This window comes from Stegodyphus dumicola, chromosome 4, assembly GCF_044657685.1.
Source record: "Stegodyphus dumicola isolate Sdum_Otavi_A_Nest chromosome 4, ASM4465768v1".
Taxonomy (NCBI): Eukaryota; Metazoa; Arthropoda; class Arachnida; order Araneae; family Eresidae; genus Stegodyphus; species Stegodyphus dumicola.
The window spans coordinates 30,308,985-30,333,981 of NC_140771.1; the positions used below are offsets into that span (position 1 = coordinate 30,308,985).

The window sequence follows — 24,997 nt, forward strand, 5'->3', positions numbered from 1 at the left end:
CTGGTAGTGTGATCTAGGTTCAAACCCAAGTAAACAGAATGGCTGATTTTTCTCCATGTGTAACATTAACACATGCCAATTTCCCTTTCAATGCCCTTAACAAAGACATCCATCTGATCAGGCAAATAGCATTCACATGTTTTGACACTAAAATAAAGTAATCTAATACGGTTAATCAGGGAAAGATTAACTGAATCTTATCTAAGAAAGGTTGGATGTTCATTGAGGAAGGTTGGTAAATTATCGTCACAAACCATCAGCGCAAAACAAATCTAATGATGGGAAATAGAAAAAAGAAAAGAAAAATGTATACAATAATAGCAATGACAGCAAATGATGTCACATCATTAGGGAATTGTTTTTATCTATATAGCTAGTAGTTTAGTTTCACACAATTTAGAACACTGTGCAATAAAAATAAAAAATTATAACTTTTTAAAATGAGTTGGAAATTAATGATGGTATTCAGGTTCTCAAATAAATATTGTTCAGTAATGCCATTTCATAACTTAATTTCCTCCTTTTTAATGATATTTCATTTTTTTTTTTTTTTTTTTTTTTTTGTTTGTTATTTGCAGCATGTCCTTTTTGTTTCAGCTACTGATTTAGGCTTAGGGTCAGTTAATTAAATATGGCAAATCTCACGAGAGATATCTGCTTAAGGGAAGAGATGACTTTCTGAAAAAAACTGACTTGTTTTCATGTTATACGAGGAGAAAACCATCTATGCAGTAAGCCTGTTTTACCTGGGATTGATTCTAGCATTCAGTGGTCTTAGTTATTCAGCCAATAAATTGAGCCCCAGATCCTGATTTAATTTACATAATCAAACACATTTATTTCCCAAATTAAATTATTTGAAATTAACAAGTGTTAATAGAATTTTTCTCTCATAAAATAAGTTACTTAGTTTTCCCGTGTTTTTGCCCTTGGATTAACTGTGATTTTTAGTTAACAGACTGCTTTAACAAAAAAGTACCCCTACGGATATTTCAACCATAATGCTAACAAAATGAGAATCTAGGGCATATATTAATATAATCAGTCAGGAAAGAGAATATTCTTCTTGGTCTGGAAAAGCTAATATACTTAGTTACCAAAATTCGCGAACACTGTTAATCTGTAACATGCAAATGTCAAATACTGACAAAGGAATTTGGGATAGTCACTTTAACAATGAAGTACATTTTTATATGTATATATGGTTAGAGTAGACTTTAAGGTACCCCTTGTATTATGGCAAAGTTATTGTTTCATTTATCGCCAAGTTGTTGTTTCATTTATAGTAGCCTGAAAAGTTGAATGTTATGGAAACCCTATTGTGACGTACTCGGGTGCACAATTCTGAGAAATTTTGAATCGTGGGATGTTTTGTAAGCACTTTTGTGGTGTGTGTTGGTTTTATTGTTTAAACGGTAAAATGGCTGAATGTCGTAAGATTAATTTCAAGTTTCTGTACGATTTGGAATGAAAGGGGAAAAGATTAATTGACTGGTGTGTAAATGAAGGTTTACTTAGTAGCCATTATAAGTGTCTTGTATGTAGGAAAGATATGCGTCTAGTCGAACGTAAAAACTGTTTAGATGGATTTGAATGGGTTTGTAGGAAGAAAGGTTCAAATGTGGAGACGCCAATATACGGATTCAAGTTCAGATAACTTTAGTTACGGAATTTTGTGTGCTATAGATTTTGGATGCTGTTAAGGAATTTTGTGTGCTATAGACTAAAGACGAAGGAACTTTTAAATAGGGTAAGTGGATATTTGCTTTTTGTAGTGCTTAAAGGTATAACAAGTTTTTCCTCTTATGTTAGGTTTAAAATGTAGTTTATTGAGATTACGTATTTTTTGTTTGTCTGTATTGTAAAACTGCGTGCTCCTTTGACTTTTTAAATGAAAATATATCAATGTGTACATGGACAAAGTGAAGGGAGTGTGCAATGCAAGTTTGTGCAATTCTTGGATTTTTTTTTTAAGTGAAAATAGGATGACGTGTACATGGATAAAGTCAAGGGAGTGCGCAAAGCTATTTTTGGGCAATTCGGGATTTTTTTAACCCCTTCACGCCGACCGTCACATATACGTGCCAGCAACGAACACACTTACCTACCGGCCGACACGCAGGCGTGCCAGAGGATTGTTGCGTTCTCTACCGACTGTCACGTATTTGTGCCAGTGCTTTGGAACGTTTTTCAAACTATAATTTCTGCCACAAGATGGCACTGTATATCCATATGGTTTCAGATACATGTACATTAGACCTTCTACTCAAAATGAGAGAAGCATGACTCACACACACGTGTTTTTGATTATATAAACAAAGGGGGAAGTAAATGTTTCCGAATGGCGTGATTTATGACGTCTCTTTAAATCGTACTTTATTCGCACGTGGTAGTTGTTTACTGTAAGTAGAGAAGTTTTATTTGCTCTAAAGCGTTGGGTATTTCGGTTTGCAGTTCAGTTTTTAGAAAATAATTAGATCTTGTTAGACGTGAATTCTTTGTTTTTACAAATTTATTATCTATTAAAATTTGCATCAGACGCAGTGAAATAAAAAAATCAAATGAAATTTTTAGCATAATTAAAAAAAAAAAATATTTTGGAACAATTTTTGAAAATCGTTCATATTTTTAGACTTTTTGACGCCCATTAATTTAAAAATTTCATATCTAAAAATGATACTATTCGATTTCAAGGGCTGTAAAAAGTCGCCAAACTATTGTTGATGCCGATGCTGCCAAAAATAATTGCGGCAAGAAAGGAAGTATAATAGTAAATAACTATCTAAGATTGATGTTTTAATTTAAATGAAAGGTTAATTTCATATAATACTTTTTTATTATTATAATTTATATGAAAAAGGCTAAATATGACTGAATGGAAGCATAAGAGTAAATAACTATTTCACATAATTATTAGAATTTATGTAAAAATTGCTAAACATAACTGAATGGATGCCTGATTCGTTAAAGCATAATTTCATCTCGTTGGTTGTTCAAACGTAATTTTCTATAATGAATGATGCCTTTTCTTTGAAAATATTATCGGTAAAGTGCAGAATCACTCACTTTTTTGTTTGCCGCTTTTTACAAGGGTAAAAACAATTGGATTTTTGTCAATTTTATTTTACTTTTTAAATGAAAATATGTCGATGTGTACATAGATAAAGTCAAGGTCAAGTCAAGGCAGTGCCATTTTTGTGCAATTCTGGAAATTTTTTTAAAGCAAAAATACGTCGATGTGCACATGGATACAGAGTATGTGCAATTCTTAAAAACGCGTCAAGCAGCGAGTGATTCTGCACTTTACCCAAAATTCTATTGCCGGCTTTTTATCATGGGCAATTCCCAAATTGTTAAATCCATAGGATATCAAAAAAGGATTTAAAAATTAAACTAGTATTTCAATGGCGTCTTAAGAAATATAGAATTATATAAACTTACGCATCTGAAACCAGCACGTACACGAGATTTAGTGCACTGTTAAATGGGCGCGTTTGCTAGATTTGGCGCTTTTGCGCATACATTTTCGCTGCAATTTTTTTACGGTCCTCAAAACAGAAGAGCACCCTAAAAATATATAGTTTACAAACTTCCAACATTTTCACAGCTTATAAAACAAGTTTTTCGCATTTAAAAAAAATGATAAAGGAAATTAATTGGATGACTTTTTTACTTTTTAAAAGATATGTAATGAAGCAGAATGGGAAATATTGGGCATCAATTCGAAACATCGGTTTCAAAGTAATAATCTTATTCCACACTATATTTATGACATTATTTATACTATATAAGTTGTTATTGTTGCCAGTTGTTAGTTCAGCATGAGATCGGAGATATTTCTGAGTTAGCTTTCTCTTAAGATGTATTTTGCATTGCGTTGTGTTTAACGTTCATATTAGATTGAAGCATAACTACTGATTATACTTAATGATATTCTAAACACTTATATGAGTATTTCTGTGGAAAATTCCAGAACTTTGAAGTGTTTTTGTTGATAAAATAAATTTAATTAAGCTATCATCGGATTTGAGAGCAATGACAACCATTTACAAACTATTATCAATCTATTACGAACACGTACGCACGCAACAATATTATAATTAATTAATGCATTAAAATTGTTTTGAACGTGTTTTACAAAGCAAAAACAGGTAAAGAAAAATTCTGCTTGCATTTTATGATTTTTTTTGCAATTTTTCTGGCCAGATAAGGTTTTAAAAAAAAGGTTTGTAATTTATGTTTATATTTACCAATTGAATAAATAGCACTAAGTTTGATTTATATATATGTGTGTGTGTGTAATGAAATTCAGTAATAAAATTTTTATAATTAGAAATGATTTAATGTCTATTTAGACAGTTTGCATTCTTTAAACTGCAAATGCAAACTGAGGAACCTTTTGTATTTTTTCGATAAATTCTTTTACTTAAAGTCCTAAAATATATACAGGTATGGACTGAATTATTTATTATTTTTACTGCTTATTTAAAATTATATACTTTATAGAAACAAGGATGGGTTTTGCAAAATACTGAAAAGAAAAATTACTTGAAATGAAAATGTGATTGAGATCATGTTTGTTTTAAAGATTTTAGATAAAAGTGTATTTTTATTTTTTTCACAGAAACGAATTCATTAATTGCAAAATCATTCCTTGAAGTTATTAAAAACACTCTAATAAATGCAATAAAAAACTGGGGGGAGACACTGAAAATTGTAGGAGAAGAAAGACATTTTAATTGTGAAATTTTTCTTCAAAAATTTTAATTTAAAAAAATTACTAGCAAAAACTTTTTTTCAGCTTAAAATTATTTTGTACATTAAGCTTTGTCTTACGAAACCATTTAGAAATATTCATAAAAAGTAGATGAAAATGCTGAAATAAAATAAAATTAAAATTAAAAAAAAAAAAAAAAAAACACCCATTCAATAGATACCGAGTCCCATGTCGCATTGAAGCCAATATGCACTTGTCTTAACTTTAATTTTAATTTGAACGATATTTCTGGAATACCCAGCATCAGATAACCTTGTCTGTATTATTTCCGTATCTTGTACAGTTCTATTTAATTTTTGGATCTATCAGCGTGATTATTTCGCTGACAGTCCAGTGAGCAGTAACTAATTAAAATTAAGTGAACCACCCAATCGCACAGTATAGTACGGGAAATCTCCCCATTTGCCCTGCTCCTGAGAGGTAGGAGCAGTCTAGCAAATTCTACCTCCGATTCGGAGAAGCAGTTAATGCTTGTTTGCCATGTGAATGGGACATGTTCGAAGAACTAGTTTTCTCCGCCGGTCCAATCTGCTCTAGTGAACGGGGCTCAATGGACATTACATTAACATCTAACTCCTTAGCAAGCTCTCGAGTAGTTGCACACTAATCTTCTTCCACAAGTTCTGATAGCAAACACTGCTATCATTTGCATTTTACCCACAGCACCATGTTATGAAATCTGAGAGTTTGTGATCCTTTTTCAGAACCATTGAACAGTTGCATTTTGGACACAACATACTGTTCTGATTTAGTTAAGCCTCCTTTAAAAATTAAACAAAATCTCTTGCTTTGTGCACAAAAACACAAAGAACAACGTAATGGGGATACCATTTTTCCCCAAGCAATTTCTAATGGCTGGCAATAGGCAAGAATGTCTTGGTATTTTTTTGTTGTACTTTTTGGAGATGCCATATTATTGAATAAAAGAAAAAAAGTGCTAGCACTGTAGTCTAGAAAATATTCGGGCTTAATTTCTAAAATCAGAAGTGCCAGAGCCCTCTAAGGAGAAGAAGTGGGGTGGGAATAAATAAAATAAAATATATATACATATATATATAAATCTGAAAGTTTTCAGATTTTACGTTATGCCCAAACGGCTTTTTTTTTCTCCTAACATTCTGTATGTTACCTTTATTTATTAAATATCACAATCTTTACACTCAAACCATAAAATTCAGTTCAGCAGCAATATCACCAAATATTTAAAAAATCATATCTTTAGAATTTTTGATACATAGTCTCGTGCACTGGAGGTAAAAATGTTTTTTCTTTTTTTTACCATATAGTGTTGCCATTGCTCACTTTTAAATCATTGAGTTTCTTAATAAAAAATTCTTTAACAAAATATGAAATTGATAATAATAATAATACAAATTCCAGCTTACAGATGCCCATATTCAAGGGGGGGATGTAAGCCCATATTCGGGTGTATGTAATAAATGTAATGCCTGTATTTGGGTGCGAACGTAAATGTTTATTCAAAATTTCATGGCTCTAGGTACCATTGTTTTGTCACAACATGAGAAACACACGTATGTTTGCGCCGCTACACAAAGTCAAAATAACAAGGCAAAGAATTGCACAAACTCGGTATCCATGTACACATTGACCTACCGTAATTTCTGGAAGAAAGGCCGCATCAGCGTAAACGCCGCACTCGAGAAAAATGGCAGGAAAAAAATTAAAATTACACAGAAATGCCGCAATAGATTAAATTGCTGACATCATCGTGGGCCGTATAGATGCAAAAACTCAACCTAAGTCCTGATATATGACATACCAGTTAAGAAAAATGCATGAAATGAAACCATAACTCAAAAATAAATTAAAGGTAAGAAATATACAGCTTCTGTGCCGTTTAGAGACATTTTCAAAAATTTTCCACTCCCTTCTTACTTAAAAACTATCCAACAAGTACTTGTACCCAAACTGATGGGATCTGTATTTGGCAGAATGCCAAGCCAAGAAAAATCCATTCATGCTGAAGGGGAAATACGTCAGAGTTTGTTATTGCGAGGCAGGTGGAGTCATGTCTGCTTTTGAAAAAAATTGCAGGAGTGGGGAGAGGATGGGTCCTGGAAGATTCATCGAATGGCAGAGGAGAGAGACTATTCAAACTGATGAGAATGTTGATTTGAAAGGGGGAAGAATGTTATTGTTCTGAGATCTCGTTTAGAGTGAATAAGGCATGTAGGTTCATTCAAGGAAAAAAATGTAAACAAAATAACTTTCGCAAAAAGCAACTGAGTGGTCTTTTGTGTGGGAACAGCACCAGTCTATGCACAAGGCCATCCAAACTATGTACAATGACCATCCTAGGAAATATTTTTAGTGCACCTAAACGCCGCATGGGTAGTAACGCCGCACCCGCTGAAAATTTAAGTTTTAAACACGTAAATGCCGCGGTGTTTCTTCCGGAAATTACGGTAATTTCCCTTTAAAAAAAAAAAAAAAAAAAAAAAAAAAAAAGGAGATTGCATAAACTTGGCATTATGCATTCCCTTGACTTCATCCATGTACACATCGACCTATTTTCACTTACAAAAAAAACATCAGAGAATTGCACAAACTAGACATTGCGACTCTGTCCATGTACACGTCGAACTATATTCATTTCAAAAGTCAAAGGAGCAGCAAACAAACAAACAAACAAAAAAAAAAAAAAAAAAAAAACCAGTAAACTACCTTTTAAATCAAACAATGAAATAATATAAAAAGGAAATTCCTCTTTGCACTACATGAAAGAAATATCCATTCATCTTATTTATGAATTAATGTCTTCAGTCAAACAAAATTCCTTAACAGCATCCAAAAACTGCCTAAAATTATCTGAACTAGAATCTGTATATTGGCATCACCACATTAATTTACAAAATAAGAGTAAAAAAATATCATCCATATTGCCATTATCGTTGGATGTTCGACTATATGCATTTCCTTCCTACAAACAGGAGACTTAATAATGGCCACTAAGTAAACCTTCATTTACACATCAGTCAAGTAATGCTCTTTCTCCCTTTCTTTGCAAACCATACAGAAACTTTGGAAACCCTATTGTGACGTAATCGGGTGCATGATTCTGGGAAATTCTGAATCATGGGATGTTTTGTAAGCGTTTTTGTGGTGTGTGTTGGTTTGATTCTTTAGACGGTAGAATGGCCGAATGTAGTAAGTTTCTGTACGATTTGGAGCGAATGGGTAAAAGAGCTTTAATTGACTGGTGTGTAAATGAAGGTTTACTTAGTAGCCATTATAAGTGTCTTGCATGTAGAAAGGATATGCGTCTAGTCGAACGTAAAAACCGTTTAGATGGATTTGAATGGGTTTATAGAAAGAAAGGTTCAGATGTGAAGCGTTCGATCAAAAAGAGTAACTGGTTTGAAAAAAGTCATTTCAGTATTGATTGATATTTTGATTTTTACGTGGCTCTGGGTGTATGAAGCGAACTTGAAAATCATGGTAAGTGAATATTTGCTTTTGGTAGTGCTTAAATGTATAACATGTTTTTCCTTTATGTTATTTTATTGTTTGGTTTAAAATGTATTTTATTGAGATTATGTATTTTTTGTTTGCCTATATTGTATAATTTGGTACTCCTTTGACTTTTTAAGTGAAAATATATCGATGTGTACATGGACACTGTAAAGGGAGTGCGCAATGCAAGTTTGTGCAATTCTGGGATTTTTTTTTAAGTGAAAATAGGTCGACGTGTACATGGATAAAGTTAAAAGAGTGCGCAATGCTATTCTTGTGCAATTCGGGGAATTTTTTTTTTTAAGTGAAAATAGGTCAACGTGTACATGGATAAAGTCAAAGGAGTGTGAAATGCCATTTTTGTGCAATTTGGGGATTTTTTTTTAAGTGAAAATAAGTTGATGTGTACATGGATACCGAGTTTGTGCAATTGTTTATCCTGTTATTTTGGCTTTGTGTAGTGGCAATCTTTGGCGCAAAAATCGCCTCTTCGAAAGCCAAAATAATGAGTCAAAGAATTGCACAAAATCGGTATCCATGTACTGCCAAAAATCACCAAGGGGTACCCTAAACTATACTTTTACCGATAAATGCTGTTGAAACCCAAAGAAGAATTTTGGAAGCAAAAGTTAAACATAGCACAGGAGGAGTTATTGTATGGAGATATATGGCACATTCTAATGTTGGTAATACAGAGTTTATAGATGGTATTATGAATGAGGACTTGAAGCGAAATTCGGCATGATCAGCACAAAAACTTGGTTTAATCCTAGTATCCAGTGCACACAGGATTTGGCTACTTTTATGATGAGCAGTAAAAACTGGACATGTACGATGAAAAGTAAACAGGTATTCAAAGAATATATATAGTTATATATAGTATATACTATGTATATAGTGATAGTATATAGTGTATAGTATATACATAGTTCTTTGGGTCATTTATAGTGTTGGCGATAATTTTTAAAATCGCACCAAGGCTGCACCGTATACTAGGATTTTACCAAAAACTTAATATAGAAAATGCAGTCAAAAGTCGTTAATCCGGACTCGTCGGGACTTCGGCAATTCTGGATTATCGAATTTTTTTTATTTACTTGTTTACTTTATTAAACATTTCTTTCAATGTATGTTGTTTAAGTTGCTTCGTTTTATGTGATAATACTTTCTCTCTAATTCTATAAACAGACAATTTCTTCTTCAGTTGCAAAGTTCCACTGTTTAAGTCCTATAATTGCTGTATCGAGAACACCGACTAATTTGTCAATCGAAATTTTTTCATTTTCAATAACCTCTGTGTCACTTTCTTCACTATCAGAAGTGAATTATAATGATGAGGAATTTGATTTAAATCATATCAAAGACGGAGTACATCGAGATGAAATACTACATTTAGTAAGGAATTATAAACCAAATAAAATAAAAAACATCTACCCTGAAGATAAGGATAGTGCTGACAAATCAACTTCCGATTCATTGCGTGCTGCGGCATTCCTCCCTCCGCCAACACAAAGCAAACTGTGCACAGTATTACACTCTGGCTGTTATATAAGTGTCCACAAGTAATTAAGTTACCACCCCAATTGCTAGATTTTAATCCTATTTGGCAGGAACTAGAATCGAAAATTCGAAAACAGAGCATATTTTTGCGGCAGCAGCTGAAAGCAGTTGTTCAAGAGGAGTAGCATAAAATAAGTCTAAAAATAACAAAAATAACTTGTGGAGTCAATGTCTAAAAGATTAAATATAGTGATCAAGTGTAAAGGTAATCCCACAAGATATTAAGAAGCACAAACAATGTAAGTTTTTGTCATTTTTGGCTGCTACTAAAAGTAGTAAAACTACTATTATTTTCTTGTTTCGGAAATATGTATACCATAAAAAACATGTTGAATTTATATATAATCAAAATACCAACTTTTCTTTTTGTTTTAATGTTCATTAAACACAAAAATTCATAATAAGAACACAAAACAATTAACAATAAAGAACACAAAGATTCTGTGCTAAAAAAGCTCAAGTGTCTAATTATTTTTGTAAGTCACTGTACATATGATTCGGGCACGCGGATAAACGCAGAATAACGTGCACTAATTTAGATGTCAATATACATAAGTGAGTTGAACTTACGTTGGGTATCTTTATAAACAGTTGCATGGAACTGCGGCCAAATTCTTGAAATTTTTGCAAGTAACATTTTCGCAGCAAAAATCCCGTACTTCAAAATAAGCTCGTAAATAACTTACCGCTGTTACGTTTTTTAGCCCGCAGGGGTTAACAGTACGGCGCTTCGTATTTCTCTTTCTTCCCCATGCTTTATTTTTGACCTTCGGGCAGAAAGGTGTAGGATATGCAGAAGCGTAAAGTTTGTATGTTTAGTATCAAGGTTCTTTAAAAAGTAAGTGCGTATAGATAAAGGGTAAGTTTAAATTGTTTTCTTTATATATTTAGCAAATGGTTTTTAAGAGACGGGGATTGTGATTCTGATCTTCACTGCTATGATCTCAGGCAATTAACCCTCCGGTGTCACTAAACACAGTTACTAATTAGGTTTGTAAATTGTTCTAATGAAGAATTTTCGTACTTGCTTGCACATACTCAGTATCCATGTACACATCGACGTATATTGATTTTAAAAAAACATCCCAGAATTGCACAAAAATGGCATTGCGCACTCCCTTTACTTTATCCATGAACACATCGACCTATTTTCACTTAAAAAGTCAAAGAAAATTGACAAAAATCCAATTCTTCTTACTCTTGTAAAAAGCGCCAAACAAGTGGGCGATTCTGTACTTTACCCGAAATTCCTTGCCAGCCTCTGTTATACCTTTGGAAAAAATTAACCTTATGTTAAAATAGTAAATAAATTTCTCAAATATATTAAATATTGATTCATCTGGTAGTATAATATTGTTTCAGTGTAAGAAATCTTACCATAAATTTTTGCAGAACCAGATATAATTTTCTTGTTGACAAATAGTTTCCTTCTTTCTGATCCTCATCAGTAGGCATTTGCTGTAATGACTTTTCTGACAGTTTTGCAGGTAACTAAGTTGCAAACCATTCTTCAAAATCTTCTGGTAGTTTTACAATCCTAATGTTTGGATTTTTTTTGACTTCCCATAAGATAAATCTCTAATTCTTTTATCTTAACTTGAAATGTAGTCTAAATTTCAGTGCATTTTGAATAGTTTCACACAGTTTCATCGATTAATGCATTAGTTGATAGATAGTAGTACAGTAGATATATGAGCACTTTACATCAAGGATTTTTTGGATATTATGAGTATTGTAACCATGTTTAAAATGGTGAAAAATTAAATTTCTAACAAAGCTTATCGTTAATATGTTGTTCACTTTAGCTATGGAACTGTTAATATATTTTGCTTAACAAGTAATAATTTTGAAATACATATGATAATTTTTGTGTAGTTTCATGCAAAACAAAAAATTATGACAAGAAACGTTATCTCTCAAAGCATTTCAACAAAAATTTTAAGTGTCTAAATTATTTTGTGAAATTAATTGACGTTTTTTGAGTAAATTATTTGATTATGTTTAATATTTTGATGATATTTATTTTGCAATAAGCAAGGCCTAAAATAAAGAAAAGATTATACAATAGAAAAATATTTTTCTGTGTCTCGTATTAATACAAAATACATATGTAAATAAATTTCAAAAATACAATTGTTTGGAAGTAAATGTGAGCCATTATATATAAGGGTTCCAGTTAGAGTATATTTAAGGGTGTCCCTTGGATTATTACCAAGTTCTTTTATTTATTACCAAGTTGTTGTTTCCTTTATTGTAACCTGAGTAGTTGAACAGGTTTAAGTAGGGAGAAGGGTACCCCTTGTATTATCGCGAAGTTGTTTCATTTATCCCCAAGTTGTGATTTATTTATGGTAACCTGAGTAGTTGAATGTTATGGAAACCCTAATATGATGTAATTGGTTGCATGGTTGCAGTTAATTTGAATCATGGGAAAAGATATGGAAAGTGTGCATTGGATTTTTGATAAGTACATTATTTTGTGGTTTACGCAGTAAAATGCCTGAATGTGGTAAAATTAATTTGAATTTCTGTATGATTTAGAATGAAAGGAAAAAAAGCATTAGTTGACTGGTGTGTAAATGAAGATTTATTTAGTAGTCATTATTAGGAATCCTGTTTGTAGGAAGGAAATGTGTATGGTCAAACTATATTAGCACGGCAGAGGATATTTTTGTGAATTAATGTGGCAAAGCCAGTGTACAGATTCTGGTTCAGATAATTTTAGGAAGTTTTTCATTGCTGCTAAGGAATTTTTCTTGATTGAGGACGCGTTAATTCATAAATAAGGTAAGTGGATATTTCCTTTGTGTAGCGGCGATTACTCAGTATCCATGTGCTGCCAAAAATCACCAATTTTTGCCAAGGGGTACCCGTAAATATACTTTTACCAAGGGTTCCAAATCATTTTAGACTTCTTTGAAGATAATTAGTCACTCTAGAAGACATGATTCAGTGATGTTCAATATCAGCATTTATTCAGTGTGCGGTGTTCTCAGAAATGCAGTCTGCTTTTAGAAGTAGGAAGAAGTGTTTTCAGAGTCAGTACTGGTTGGAAGGTTCACTTATTCTTTTCTGATAGCTATTTAGTTTATTTACTTCTTTTGTCAAGAATTCATATTTCTAGTAATCTGTTAACTGCAAGTAGGAATGAATCACTATATGTTTGTTGATTGGAATAATTTTAAGTTTTTTTATTTGCGAGTTTCGGCATTTTTCTTTTGTGTGTTTATTTTAAATTTAATGAAATAGCCGTTCCTGTCATGACATCACATCGTTCTTGTTATGAGTAGGATCGCTATTTCTCAAATTAGATTTTGTATGCATGTTTATACTTGGTGCCAAGCAGTAAACTGAAAAGTACCGATAATTCCTCAAAATGTACTTTTTGCGAGCAGGTATGAAACTTTTGGAAATTCATCGTATGTTAGCCAGGTACAAAACAGTAAATGAACAAATGAAAGTTTGTGAATAGATTTCAAAATTTAAAGCAAAAGAATAAATGCTTTTATTAAAAATCAGGTTGATCTTTACAATATGGTAACTGGTAGTTTGGCGACATTTTGGAGGCGATAAAGGTTACTACCTGGGACTTTGGTAATAATGTGAGCAGTACTCAGTTCTGATTACGCATTATTTTGCGTGAGGGAAATAAGAGAGCATGGGATATGTCATGTGATATTAATGGACGAATTACGGTTCTTTAATCGGAAAAGGGGGGAAATCGGGAAAAAATCTGGAAATTTTGTATTTAGCTTTATTCTGTGTTGTGTGAAACAGTGTTGGTTAATTTTTGGATCCCATGGCCCTAACTAAAGTGAATTCGAAATGGGTATTTAGGCATTGTGATAAAGAGAAGTTTGCTTTTTATTTAGCGGAGGAAGTATGGAGGAAAAATTCGCAGAAAAAATCTTTCAATAATTTTATTGAATGAATTAGAAAAGTGTATCCGCCACGTAATCAAGATTCTGAAGAAGATTAGGTAAGTTAGTATTTTTAATTATTTGAGGATATTATTTTTATGCATTGTTCTAAATGTAAGGTGGAAAGGAATTTGGTATTATTGGGAAAATTGTTATTAGCAATGATTTAGTTTAAAGTAATTAGGATTGTAAGGTAATTTTTATTAATTTAATGTATGTGCTCATTTATATTTTAAGTAGTGTTTTTGAATTTAATTATATTTTAATGAAATGATAGTTATTTTGTGAATTTTATGTTTGTAGGAATTTGGTATACGTTTTAGTTGAAGTAAACGTGCATGGAAATAATTTAAATATCTGACACTAAGTATTTGTAATGGTTGCAGTATGAATTCGTTGGTGACGTTTATAATATAATAGATGATTTAGAGGTAAAAGTTTTTGGATATTTTATTTATTTTATATGTGGAAATGTTCATATTTGGAAAGGGTAAATACTTTTTCGCGATCAGGTAATTTCATATATGTTCTTTTTACCGGGTTTAAAGATTGAGAAAATTGTCATGTATTTTCGTGAAATTTTTCTAATTTATGAGAAAAAAGCAGTGTACATGGATATAGTGAAGAGTGTGCGCAATGCCATTTTTGTGCAATTCTGAGATGTTTTTTTAAGTAAAAATAAGTCAGCGTGTACATGGTTTATGTGTATGTGTTATTTTAAAAAACGCGTAAGGAGTATGGTATTGTGCACTTTTTCCCAATTTTGCAGTAAATATTTGTCATGATTAAGCAGTTTTGTTTGATAAAATTTCCAGCATAAGTGTAATTCGGCTAGTAGATTGTTGGAAGAAGTGTTCAGTAGATAAAAAGAAAAGAAACATGTCTTTACTTCGTGAAGACAAAATGGCGGCGGGGAAAAAAAAATAGAGGGTTGCTGTAGGAGAGTTGGTTGCCAAAAAATCGCCAAGTTACCATAATGTAAAGATCAATGAAAAATCAATATCGTTACCGTCATCATTACAGATGAAAGCTTATATCCTAAAGATGAATGTCCTGATTACCAGCAGTTGATGAATAATGTTGTTAGTATTTGGAAATTAACTGTGAATCTATACCAGCCATGGAGCACAAATGACTGTGGAAGTGGAATAAGTGGAAATTGATTTTGAAAGTCTGTTTTAATCAAATGAAGCTAGTTGAATAATATTAATGAGCGGCCTTGCAGAAGAACTATATAAAAAAGTGATATGTTATTATTATTTTATTTTTTTTAATATATATTTGTACTCACCCCACCCCCAGAAAGTTAAATAGAAAAATAACTTGTCAAGCTAATTTCCTATTGAAGAGGAGTGATCGTATTATTTATTAGCTCTCAAAAGGCACTGAGCCTTTTTATTCGAAATGTAGTAGAGATGTAATTTCACCTGCCATTAATTAAAAATTTTATTAAAAAATTGTGAGAAAGAATCATGCATTTAAGGCGTTCAATGATTATTAGAATGCACCCCCTTTTTACTTCCTTGTACAAAGAAAAGGAAGTATTGTAATCACGGAAAATTCCGTGTACCATATTTCAACAAAAATATCCATTTTGACTGGTATCGAATGCAATTTAACAATGTATTTGCCTGACAGCTGTACGTAAGGACAGAATAAAGGATTTTTTTTTGTTCCCTAAGTGAATTATAAAACTGATTTAAAATGTATTCAGAAGAGATTTTTGCATAGTGTCTGTATATACATATGTATGCATCTCAAGTAGCGAAAAAACAAGCAGTTTTGTGCAGAAATTTAGTATATAGGACTCTTATAACATGTAGTTGTGCACCTCCCTTTTTCATTGCAATAGGCCACACCAAAAGTGTATATGTACCCACTCTGTTACTCGTCTCAATGAGCTTAGTTTTTTATTCTTATATGCTGGTAAATTGTGCATTTTTTACTTTAAAAATTATTGAAACATGTTGTTCTTATCTTCCAGTTAAGGTTTTTATGCTTTTAGTTAATTTGCATTCAGTATTTGTAGAATTATCAACAGTTTAGTTGTTTAAGTGCAGCTAAGCCTCTCTCTCTCTCTCTCTTTTTTTTTTTTTTTTTTTTTTTTCCATAGCAGCCATATTTGTTTGCACTTGAAACTGTGCAGAATAGTGAATTAATTATTTCTGCACCTTCAGTATCTTTTTACCAAGTGGGACCGAAAGGAAACTTTTAGTTTTGTGCACTGAAGAATCTGCCTTCTTGCCTACTGGCCAAATTGCATGTTTTCACATAGAAACTGTAATTTTAATTGTAAAAAAAAAAGTTTTTTTTAATTAACCATATTTGGTATTTTATGTTTTTCTATATTTTTCAATTTTTAATGAAAATATCGTGAGTTTTTATGTATTTTTGCCTTGCTGCGAAGGGAGAACTGAATTAATTGAATGAGAAATATATTTCTAATGAAATTCGAGGAAATAAGTTTAAATGAAATGCTGGAGAAAATGCGTATAATTTAATATTCTGTACAAGGAAGTACACATCAGCTTTTTTACTTTAAAACATAGTTAATGCAATTTCATTTATTGATAATATCTTGATGAAAGAAACATTATTTGAGGTTTTGAAATATTTTTTTTAACTGTTTCTTTTATTTTTTAGGTTATTTAAAATGTCTTTGATAAAGCTTCCACTTAAATATGGGAATTCACTTAATCTTCACAGATGTACTGTTTGTATACTTCAGCAAAATATATGGGAGTCTAAAGATTCCTGGGAAAAACAACAGAAAAGATCAAAAACCAATTTTGCTCATGCTCGGTCAAATAGAGATCCTCATGGATCTTTTGCCTATTCCTTCTTTTTAGGTAGCATTATGATAATTAGTTTCCTTGATTGGAAATGGTAAGTATAGTTGAAATGGTTTATCTGTAATATAAATCTATGACATTGAGTTCTTTCTCAATGTAATAAATATAATGAACCTGTCTTCTTGATCACAGCAAATATTCTTTTATATACAGTAGTGAGTAATGAAAATTTTAATAAAGAGATTTTAGCATTTTATTTTACAAAAACAAAATATCAAATTCTAATTAAATGCCTTATTTTTTACAGACATTTCTAAAAAAATAATTAATTTTTTATGAAAAATTTTTTTAAGTACTTTTTTTTTACAAGGTACAAATAGTTGGGTATAGAAAAAAAAATTGGATTTAAAGCATTAAAAACAACCGAATATTACAGAAATTACATAAAATAATGCATACTTTTTAATATGCAGTACACTTTATGCCAGCAGCTGCCCCATAATATCTTCTAGGAGGTTCTAAGGTCAAATCATGATTTTTTAAATGAAACACATAATGCTTAGAATCAAACTCTTAAAAGATCAGCATTATCCAGCAATTATTTAAATTGTAGGTTATCTAGAATTCATGTGACCAAAAATGAAACAAAACCAAATTAAGACCCTAATTCTCAAGAACAGGATCAGAGACAGATTAACATGAGTTCAAGTATGATTATCACACATAAGGCATGTGCTTGTCTTGAAATAAATAAAAAGGAAAGTAAAAAGAAGTGGATAAAAAGAACTACAAGTCACTGAAAATTTATTACTGGCTATACATGTCACAAAAATATGTAATAATGATATTTTTCAAGTTGTTTGTTACAAATTTCGAAATATATTTTACAGTTTTATCAAAATGGGAGGATACTAGCAGTTTTTCTTGAAATAATCTTTAATCATTAAAAAGAGTGGTACTTGTCTGGTATTCACCAAGTATATGATGAAAAATAGCACCTGTTACTCTGATTCTTGTGTGTTTTTGGCAATCCTAGGCACTGTCCTGAATTCCTTTATGTAGACAAGATTTTTATTTCTTGTCAGTGCCCTTTTTTTTTTTTTTTTTTTTTTTTTTTTTTTTTTGATGGCTAATGTCAGTATTGATCTGGAAACTGGCATCTATATGTAAATAAAAGAATGCACGGGGAAATCAGCAACATGATGGAATAAGTAGTGGTGTGTCTTTTCGTACTTTCCAGAATTCATGTGAAAGCAGAGACAAGTTGCAGAGAATAACAGTCTGTTTGATGCCATTTTGGATTTGACTGCCAGACAATACTATCCAAAAATAATTTTAAAAAAAAATTTAATATCAGAAAGTGGTTTTTAGTATATCTGAGTCTTCTGGAGCCTCTCCAATGGCCAAATGGTTGTTTGCTTAGTACTTATTGGAAGTTTGATCCTGAGCAAAAGAGCTGGCTGTTTTTATGGTTCTCCCCAATTAAATTGTGATAATGAGCCAGTTTTTCCTAGAAAATCCTCCATGAAAGCATTATTCCCTTTAGGCCAATAGCATTGCTATATTTTGCTCTTGTGTGCTTTACTCTATTTCAGCAACCATTCCAAGAAACTGAGCATACTGAATTAAAAAAAAAAAAAAAAAAAAAAAAACCATAAGAATTAATTAACAAGTTTTTCAAAATATTTCGTCTAAAAAGATTTTATACTGTTTGAAGTAATAAAATATACAAGCTAAATTTTCATTTTAAGTTTCCAGTTTAGCTTTTGTTTAGATGTGAGTAGATGCTCTTTTTTTTTTTTTTTTTTTTTTTAATTTATTTTCCAGAGTGTGTTCTAATTCTGAAGCATCTACAGAAATATTTATATCAACCAATATTTTCTGATAGATCACCAACAATATATTGATATCTTTTATTAATAAAATGTATTTTCGAAATTAGCACATCAATGAAAAAGGTTTTTTGGTTTCTAGTGGCTATTGTTTAGAAATCATACTCAGAATTGCAATTATTATTCTGTGCAAGGTTATCTTCATATGAATTTCATAAAATAAGAAATCTTCCATCATGTACAGTTTTAATGTATAGGAATTTAAACACTCAATGTTTTTGGTAAAATACCATGAAAATATTGTACTGCTTCTTATTTATTTTTCAACAAATCTAGTAAATGCATAATACAAAATAACTTTCTGTAATTTTGCTATAAATTAGCTAATTGTTCAATGATTTAGGCCAAATTTACATGGCTAAAAAACAAGCACATTGTGCAGATCCAACCAAAATTGCCCAATAAACAAATTAATGGCAATATAATAAAAGAAAAATGTTGTGAGGAAAGTAAATTAAAAGCAGAAAATGCTTAGCAAATTAAAAGCAGAAAATGCTTAGCGAAAGAAATGCAGAAAATGGACTGAAATGGCATAACACCAGTTAGCAAAATAATTAAAAACTGGAGTATAATGATGAAATAAAAATATGGCTGATGTATTGCATTATCTCGTGGTACCAGCCTTGTGATGGATGTTGAAACATATGTTTTATTTTAGATTTTTGTATTATTATTTTCTGTTATATTTTGATGACTGAGTTCTGATTTTCTTTGATTATTATTTTTGCTTAAGGATAAGGTTTTCTCTTAAGGTTCTCTTTATTCTTAAGGTTAAATTCTGGTCAATCTGGAAAGATTATTAAAAAAAATGTAGAGTCATTAGGTTATTTTGATCCTGGAGACATGAAAAATGAACAATGCCGTCTCCGGGACTTGAGCCTGACCTCTCGAATGTGCACCGAGTGGGCTAGTGTTACACCATGATGGATGCAGAAAGGAGGGAGAAAATACCTTATATACTCCCCCTTTTAAAAGGCAACTGGAAATTTAAAAAAAAAAAAAAACCAGTCGCCAAATTCTGGTGGTGAAGAATCATCATCCACCATCTTTTCTTAGTTCGGGCGCTACTGTAGAGTCATTAGGTTATTTGAATTTCGTCAATTGGCCCAGTAGAATAGTAGATGTAGAACTGTCCCCCTTTTACTTTGTGCAGTGCACTTGATGTTTTTGCATTAAAGATCTTTTTCTCAAGTCATCGTGTAAAATCTTGTAATAATTATACTAAAGTCAAGGCATTCCTATTTATTCCTTACTTTTTCTCAGTAATGTATACTGTTGACTAGCTGTTAACCAGCTTATTGGGTATCATCTTCTTTTGAAATTCTTCTCTCGCAAAATATCTTATGCTATTCAAGCACAGAGCTTTTCAATAATATCTTGTCACTATACTCGTATAAGCTTCCTGCTGGCATCTAAAGGTCATACTAGTAGATAATGATAGTAGTGTTTCAAAATCGATTTCCTTGAAACAAAATGAGCTATATAAGAGAAAATCTATGAAAGTTCTAATGTAGCATTTATTTGTGTGATCATTGATCATAACCATATACTTCCAGTTAAGAAAATGTTCAAAATCAAATATTCATATTATGACATTTTAAAATTTACAGTACCAGTTTCGTAAAAATTCTGATGTTGACTTTTTTATTTGTTTCCCCTGTTTATATTGTTTGTATAAAACAAAGTTTTTAGTCAAAACATTGATAGAAGTATACGAACAGCACTTTTTAACCAAAGAATAATTGAAAAGTCCAAAGAATATAAAGCTAAATATATTTCAGTATTATTAAATTATCGAGCTGTTCATTAATTTTATCCAGTTATTTTAGCAAATGTAATTCCATTAATTTTTAATTGCCTGTTGATTACAAAGTAGTTTTGATTGTAATAATAGCACAGCATAACTAACTTAGATACAGGTTTGTCCAAGTTTTTGAAAGAAGAGCCTTACTGCTTCTGTGAAACTAACCTTTCACTTTGTAGAGACATTAGATATTTTTGGAAGCAGGCAAGATAAAAAATTAGCAACACCTTTGCCAGGAATCGAACCACGGGCCTCTCAATTATGCGCTGACCGTGCAGACGATCACACCATGAAGGCTCACTAAGAAGGCGAGAGAAATACCTTATAACATACCAAATGGGATAACAGCATTTTGATGTGATTCGATAATTGTAGTTTCTATGAGATAAAATTTTAAAGTGTTCCTAGGCCATAAATAAAAGAGAAAAAAAGAATGATGTGGTAATTATACAGCCCAAATAAATAACATATGCTAAAATGCCTACATTATTTCCATTTATTTGAGTATTTGGGTTTAGTATTTAGTATTCATTCTCAAGTTCTACTCTCATGCAACATAAATTAAATGGGATATTTAATTTTAAAATTTTAGATTAATTTTCCTGAAAATTTAGGCCTCTTAAACAAATTTAAGAGCAAAATATATAAATTTCTCTGTAATTTAAACTGAAATATCAGTTTAGAAAAACATTTCTGATATTAATAGATTTAATAATTAATATTGTTATGCACAGACACAATTATTATTTACTGGTCTTATAGGTTAATTTACTATATCATAAAAAGTTTTTTTAAAAAAGATTCTATTCACTGAATCTTACAGAAGTCATGTTCTAGAAAACAGTGGCAGGTTTCAATATTGGCACATAGCTAACTCGTAACACTATTTGCATAAATTAAACATGAAAACCATTTCTAGCCTGATGAATTTTTTGTGTGACTGTTAGATTCTGAGGTAATAATGTCATATATGATTTGTTGCTTTTAATTATTTATTTATGTCTTGTATGGGGTCACTAAAAGACTTTTTGTAAATGTGAGAATAAATACAAATAGTTAAAAATATATAAGTGAAAATAATTTGATTAATTCATTTGTTTGAGTACCATCTGCAAGATTGGGAAATTTTTTGGGGGGTTTATGATTCAATGATCGTATTCTAATCAGCCCAATCGCTTAAAGGCCCGTCCACACGAGTATGCTCGTGACGTAGTTGACGCAGGCGTAAATTGACATGACGCAGAAGACGTAAAATTGAGTTCGCTCCTGTTCAGCTTTTACGTCCGTAAAGTGAACGAACAGCCAATAGCCGACTGAGTTCTTATCATGTGTCATAATCAGAAAACCTTCTTGCTTACCCATTTCAATATGGCGTCAGAACCACACAGAGATGAGTTTTTGCTTAGAAATATCATAACTGTATACAGCAATAAAATAATCAGCATTGTTCAAGCCATCTTCAGATTTCTCAAACCGTATATATTGGTATAAATTTCAAATTCTCATTAAAGGGAAAAACTGTATATTTATAAAGCAATGATCCGACCAGTATATCCATATGCTTCACCTGTTTATAACACCGTAAGTAATAGGAACCTAAATAAATTACAGTTTCTACAAAATTGTAGTTTCTATGAGATAAAATTTTAAAGTGTTCCTAGGCAATAAATAAAAGAGAAAAAAAGAATGATGTGGTAATTATACAGCCCAAATAAATAACATATGCTAAAATGCCTACATTATTTCCATTTACTTGAGTATTTGGGTTTAGTATTTAGTATTCATTCTCAAGTTCTACTCTCATGCAACATAAATTAAATAGGATATTTAATTTTAAAATTTTAGATTAATTTTCCTGAAAATTTAGGCCTCTTAAACAAATTTAAGAGCAAAATATATAAATTTCTCTGTAATTTAAACTGAAATATCAGTTTAGAAAAACATTTCTGATATTAATAGATTTAATAATTAATATTTTTATGCACAGATACAATTATTATTTACTGGTCTTATAGGTTAATTTACTATATCATAAAAAGTTTTTTTAAAAAAGATTCTATTCACTGAATCTTACAGAAGTCATGTTCTAGAAAACAGTGGCAGGTTTCAATATTGGCACATAGCTAACTCGTAACACTATTTGCATAAATTAAACATGAAAACCATTTCTAGCCTGATGAATTTTTTGTGTGACTGTTAGATTCTGAGGTAATAATGTCATATATGATTTGTTGCTTTTAATTATTTATTTATGTCTTGTATGGGGTCACTAAAAGACTTTTTGTAAATGTGAGAATAAATACAAATAGTTAAAAATATATAAGTGAAAATAATTTGATTAATTCATTTGTTTGAGTACCATCTGCAAGATTGGGAAATTTTTTGGGGGGTTTATGATTCAATGATCGTATTCTAATCAGCCCAATCGCTTAAAGGCCCGTCCACACGAGTATGCTCGTGACGTAGTTGACGCAGGCGTAAATTGACATGACGCAAAAGACGTAAAATTGAGTTCGCTCCTGTTCAGCTTTTACGTCCGTAAAGTGAACGAACAGCCAATAGCCGACTGAGTTCTTATCATGTGTCATAATCAGAAAACCTTCTTGCTTACCCATTTCAATATGGCGTCAGAACCACACAGAGATGAGTGTTTGCTTAGAAATATCATAACTGTATACAGCAATAAAATAATCAGCATTGTTCAAGCCATCTTCAGATTTCTCAAACCGTATATATTGGTATAAATTTCAAATTCTCATTAAAGGGAAAAACTGTATATTTATAAAGCAATGATCCGACCAGTATATCCATATGCTTCACCTGTTTATAACACCGTAAGTAATAGGAACCTAAATAAATTACAGTTTCTACAAAATCAAAGTTTCTACCTTACAAAATTCTTCTTAATTATTATGAATATTGGCTATATCATGTGTAATAAAAAGCTCTATAAATATCCCAATATTAAATACACCAAAAACTAACTTCAGCAATATAACAACTTCTAAAATAAAGCAGTTGAATGGGAAAGAGTATTCAATAAAATACAATTACGAAATTTTGCAGGAAAGTTACAACTTGTGTCATACAGCAATCATTTATTGAAGTTTAATTAAATTACCTTTGCAGTGACTTCTACTTGTTACATTATTTTTCACAAGCACTGCTGTCACAGATAGCTGAGTGGTCAGCTCGCTGCTTTGCAAATAGAAAGGTTGAGAGTTCGAACCTCACCCGTAGACAGTATATAATTCAGTTAGCTTTTCTCATTTTGAAACATGTTTCTTATATTTAATCATGAATCATTATATTCTTATTTTACCTATTATTATTATTATTGTTTTTATTTCTTATTTTATTCATTATTATTATTGTTTTTAATTTAGTTTAAAAATGTGCATTGCAAATAGAAACCCTTATGTAATAATATATCTACATCTTTTTATCATATATCATCTATAAATTATCTCTATTTTTACTTTATTGCATATTTTATCATGCACATAATTTCTCATAAACTGTCCAAAGTTTGAACCTCATTCTAAATTCAAAAATAAATAAAAAGAGAAACAAAAGACCAAGATAGGGGGAGTTAAAAAAAAAAAAAAAAAAGAAGTTGGTTTTATTATATGGTGGATGGTTTATATAAAGAGAATTAAGTAATTTAAGTAAGTAATTTAATTCTCTTTATATACTGTATTCCAAACTAATTTTATAAATCCTAATTTTCATACAATATGGAATCTGCAAGTCTGTCAAACTGGTCGATACTCATCCTGAAGTAATTAAAAAACAAGTAATATACCAAAAAAAAATCAAGTCAATTCCTACTTAGGTCCACAAAGAAAAATAATAATAATAAAAAAAAATTAAAATACAAACAGATTTTTTTTATTAAAAATTTAAAAAATTTTAATATGTGAAAAAGCTGCATTAATATCAAGTGTCATCCACTACAAATTTAAAAAATTGTATTTGAACTTGAGTGGTTGGAAAAAAAGTATTTTATTAACAACTGAAAATTTGAACAAGATATACGGAGAGTGTGAGCTAATAGACGAATTTAATAATTCCGGATATTAATTTTGCAAACGAGGCAGTAAAGAAAAAAAAATCTCTTTGAACAGGTCGCTCTAAATAAATCTTTCGGAACCATTCTCGTCATTTTTTTTTTTTTGTGGTTTTGCCTCTGCTTAATAAAGTAAAGTTTCAGCTATCAAAAAATCATCTGATTCAGGCAACTTCTTGCAAACATATAGAAGCAGGGCGAAGTAACAAGATACAGCTCCGTTTACGCTATATTAAATCGCCATGTGATTTTTGCGCAAAATAATTGTATTGGTTAAACGCACTCTTCGCAAGCGTACTCATTTGAAATTAAATAATTCAGTCAACTTTTGTATTACCACAATGCAACTTAATTTGTTTTACATGTTCATAAGAGTTAACTATTACTAAATATAGTTGTATGGATTAAAGGACTGTTCAGAAAGTTAAATTTTGCACTATGAATATTTGTTTTATTTAAAATATTTTTGTAGTTGAAGGTATATATCTGTAGAAAATATTCTGGGAAAATAATTGGTCATTTAGAGGCTTTTATGGTTATGTTGTATTAAAACTAATAAAAGTCAATTGAAAAATGCAAATGCAATGATATAAAAAATTCCTGCAAATAATATATGTTACCAAAAAAAAATAATAAACAAAATATTAAAAGAGTATAAAGAAGCAGTATGCTCTTATAATTATGTGTAATTAAATATGAACTTATGAAA

General features: G+C 30.8%; 2 protein-coding genes across 5 annotated transcripts in view; one reads left to right on the plus strand and one right to left on the minus strand.

The window, feature by feature from the left end:
• Positions 1 to 10,538, minus strand: part of LOC118193885 (G-rich sequence factor 1-like) — a 51,823-nt gene extending 41,285 nt beyond the window's left edge. For all 3 annotated transcript variants that reach the window (XR_015040597.1, XM_085814663.1, XM_085814662.1), the window contains exon 1: positions 10,382 to 10,538. Coding sequence is in view for 2 of the 3 variants with exons in the window: in XM_085814663.1 (XP_085670789.1) it covers positions 10,382 to 10,448 (67 nt within the window). In the remaining variant the exon portion in view is untranslated. The remainder of the gene's footprint in view (positions 1 to 10,381) is intronic.
• Positions 10,539 to 10,551: 13 nt separating this feature from the next.
• The window catches only part of MICU1 (Mitochondrial calcium uptake 1), a 54,648-nt gene continuing 40,202 nt past the window's right edge, over positions 10,552 to 24,997 (plus strand). For both annotated transcript variants that reach the window (XM_035348715.2, XM_035348744.2), the window contains exons 1-2: positions 10,552 to 10,670; positions 16,375 to 16,617. In XM_035348715.2, coding sequence (XP_035204606.1) covers positions 16,385 to 16,617 — 233 coding nt within the window. In that variant the 5' untranslated portion in view covers positions 10,552 to 10,670; positions 16,375 to 16,384. The remainder of the gene's footprint in view (positions 10,671 to 16,374; positions 16,618 to 24,997) is intronic.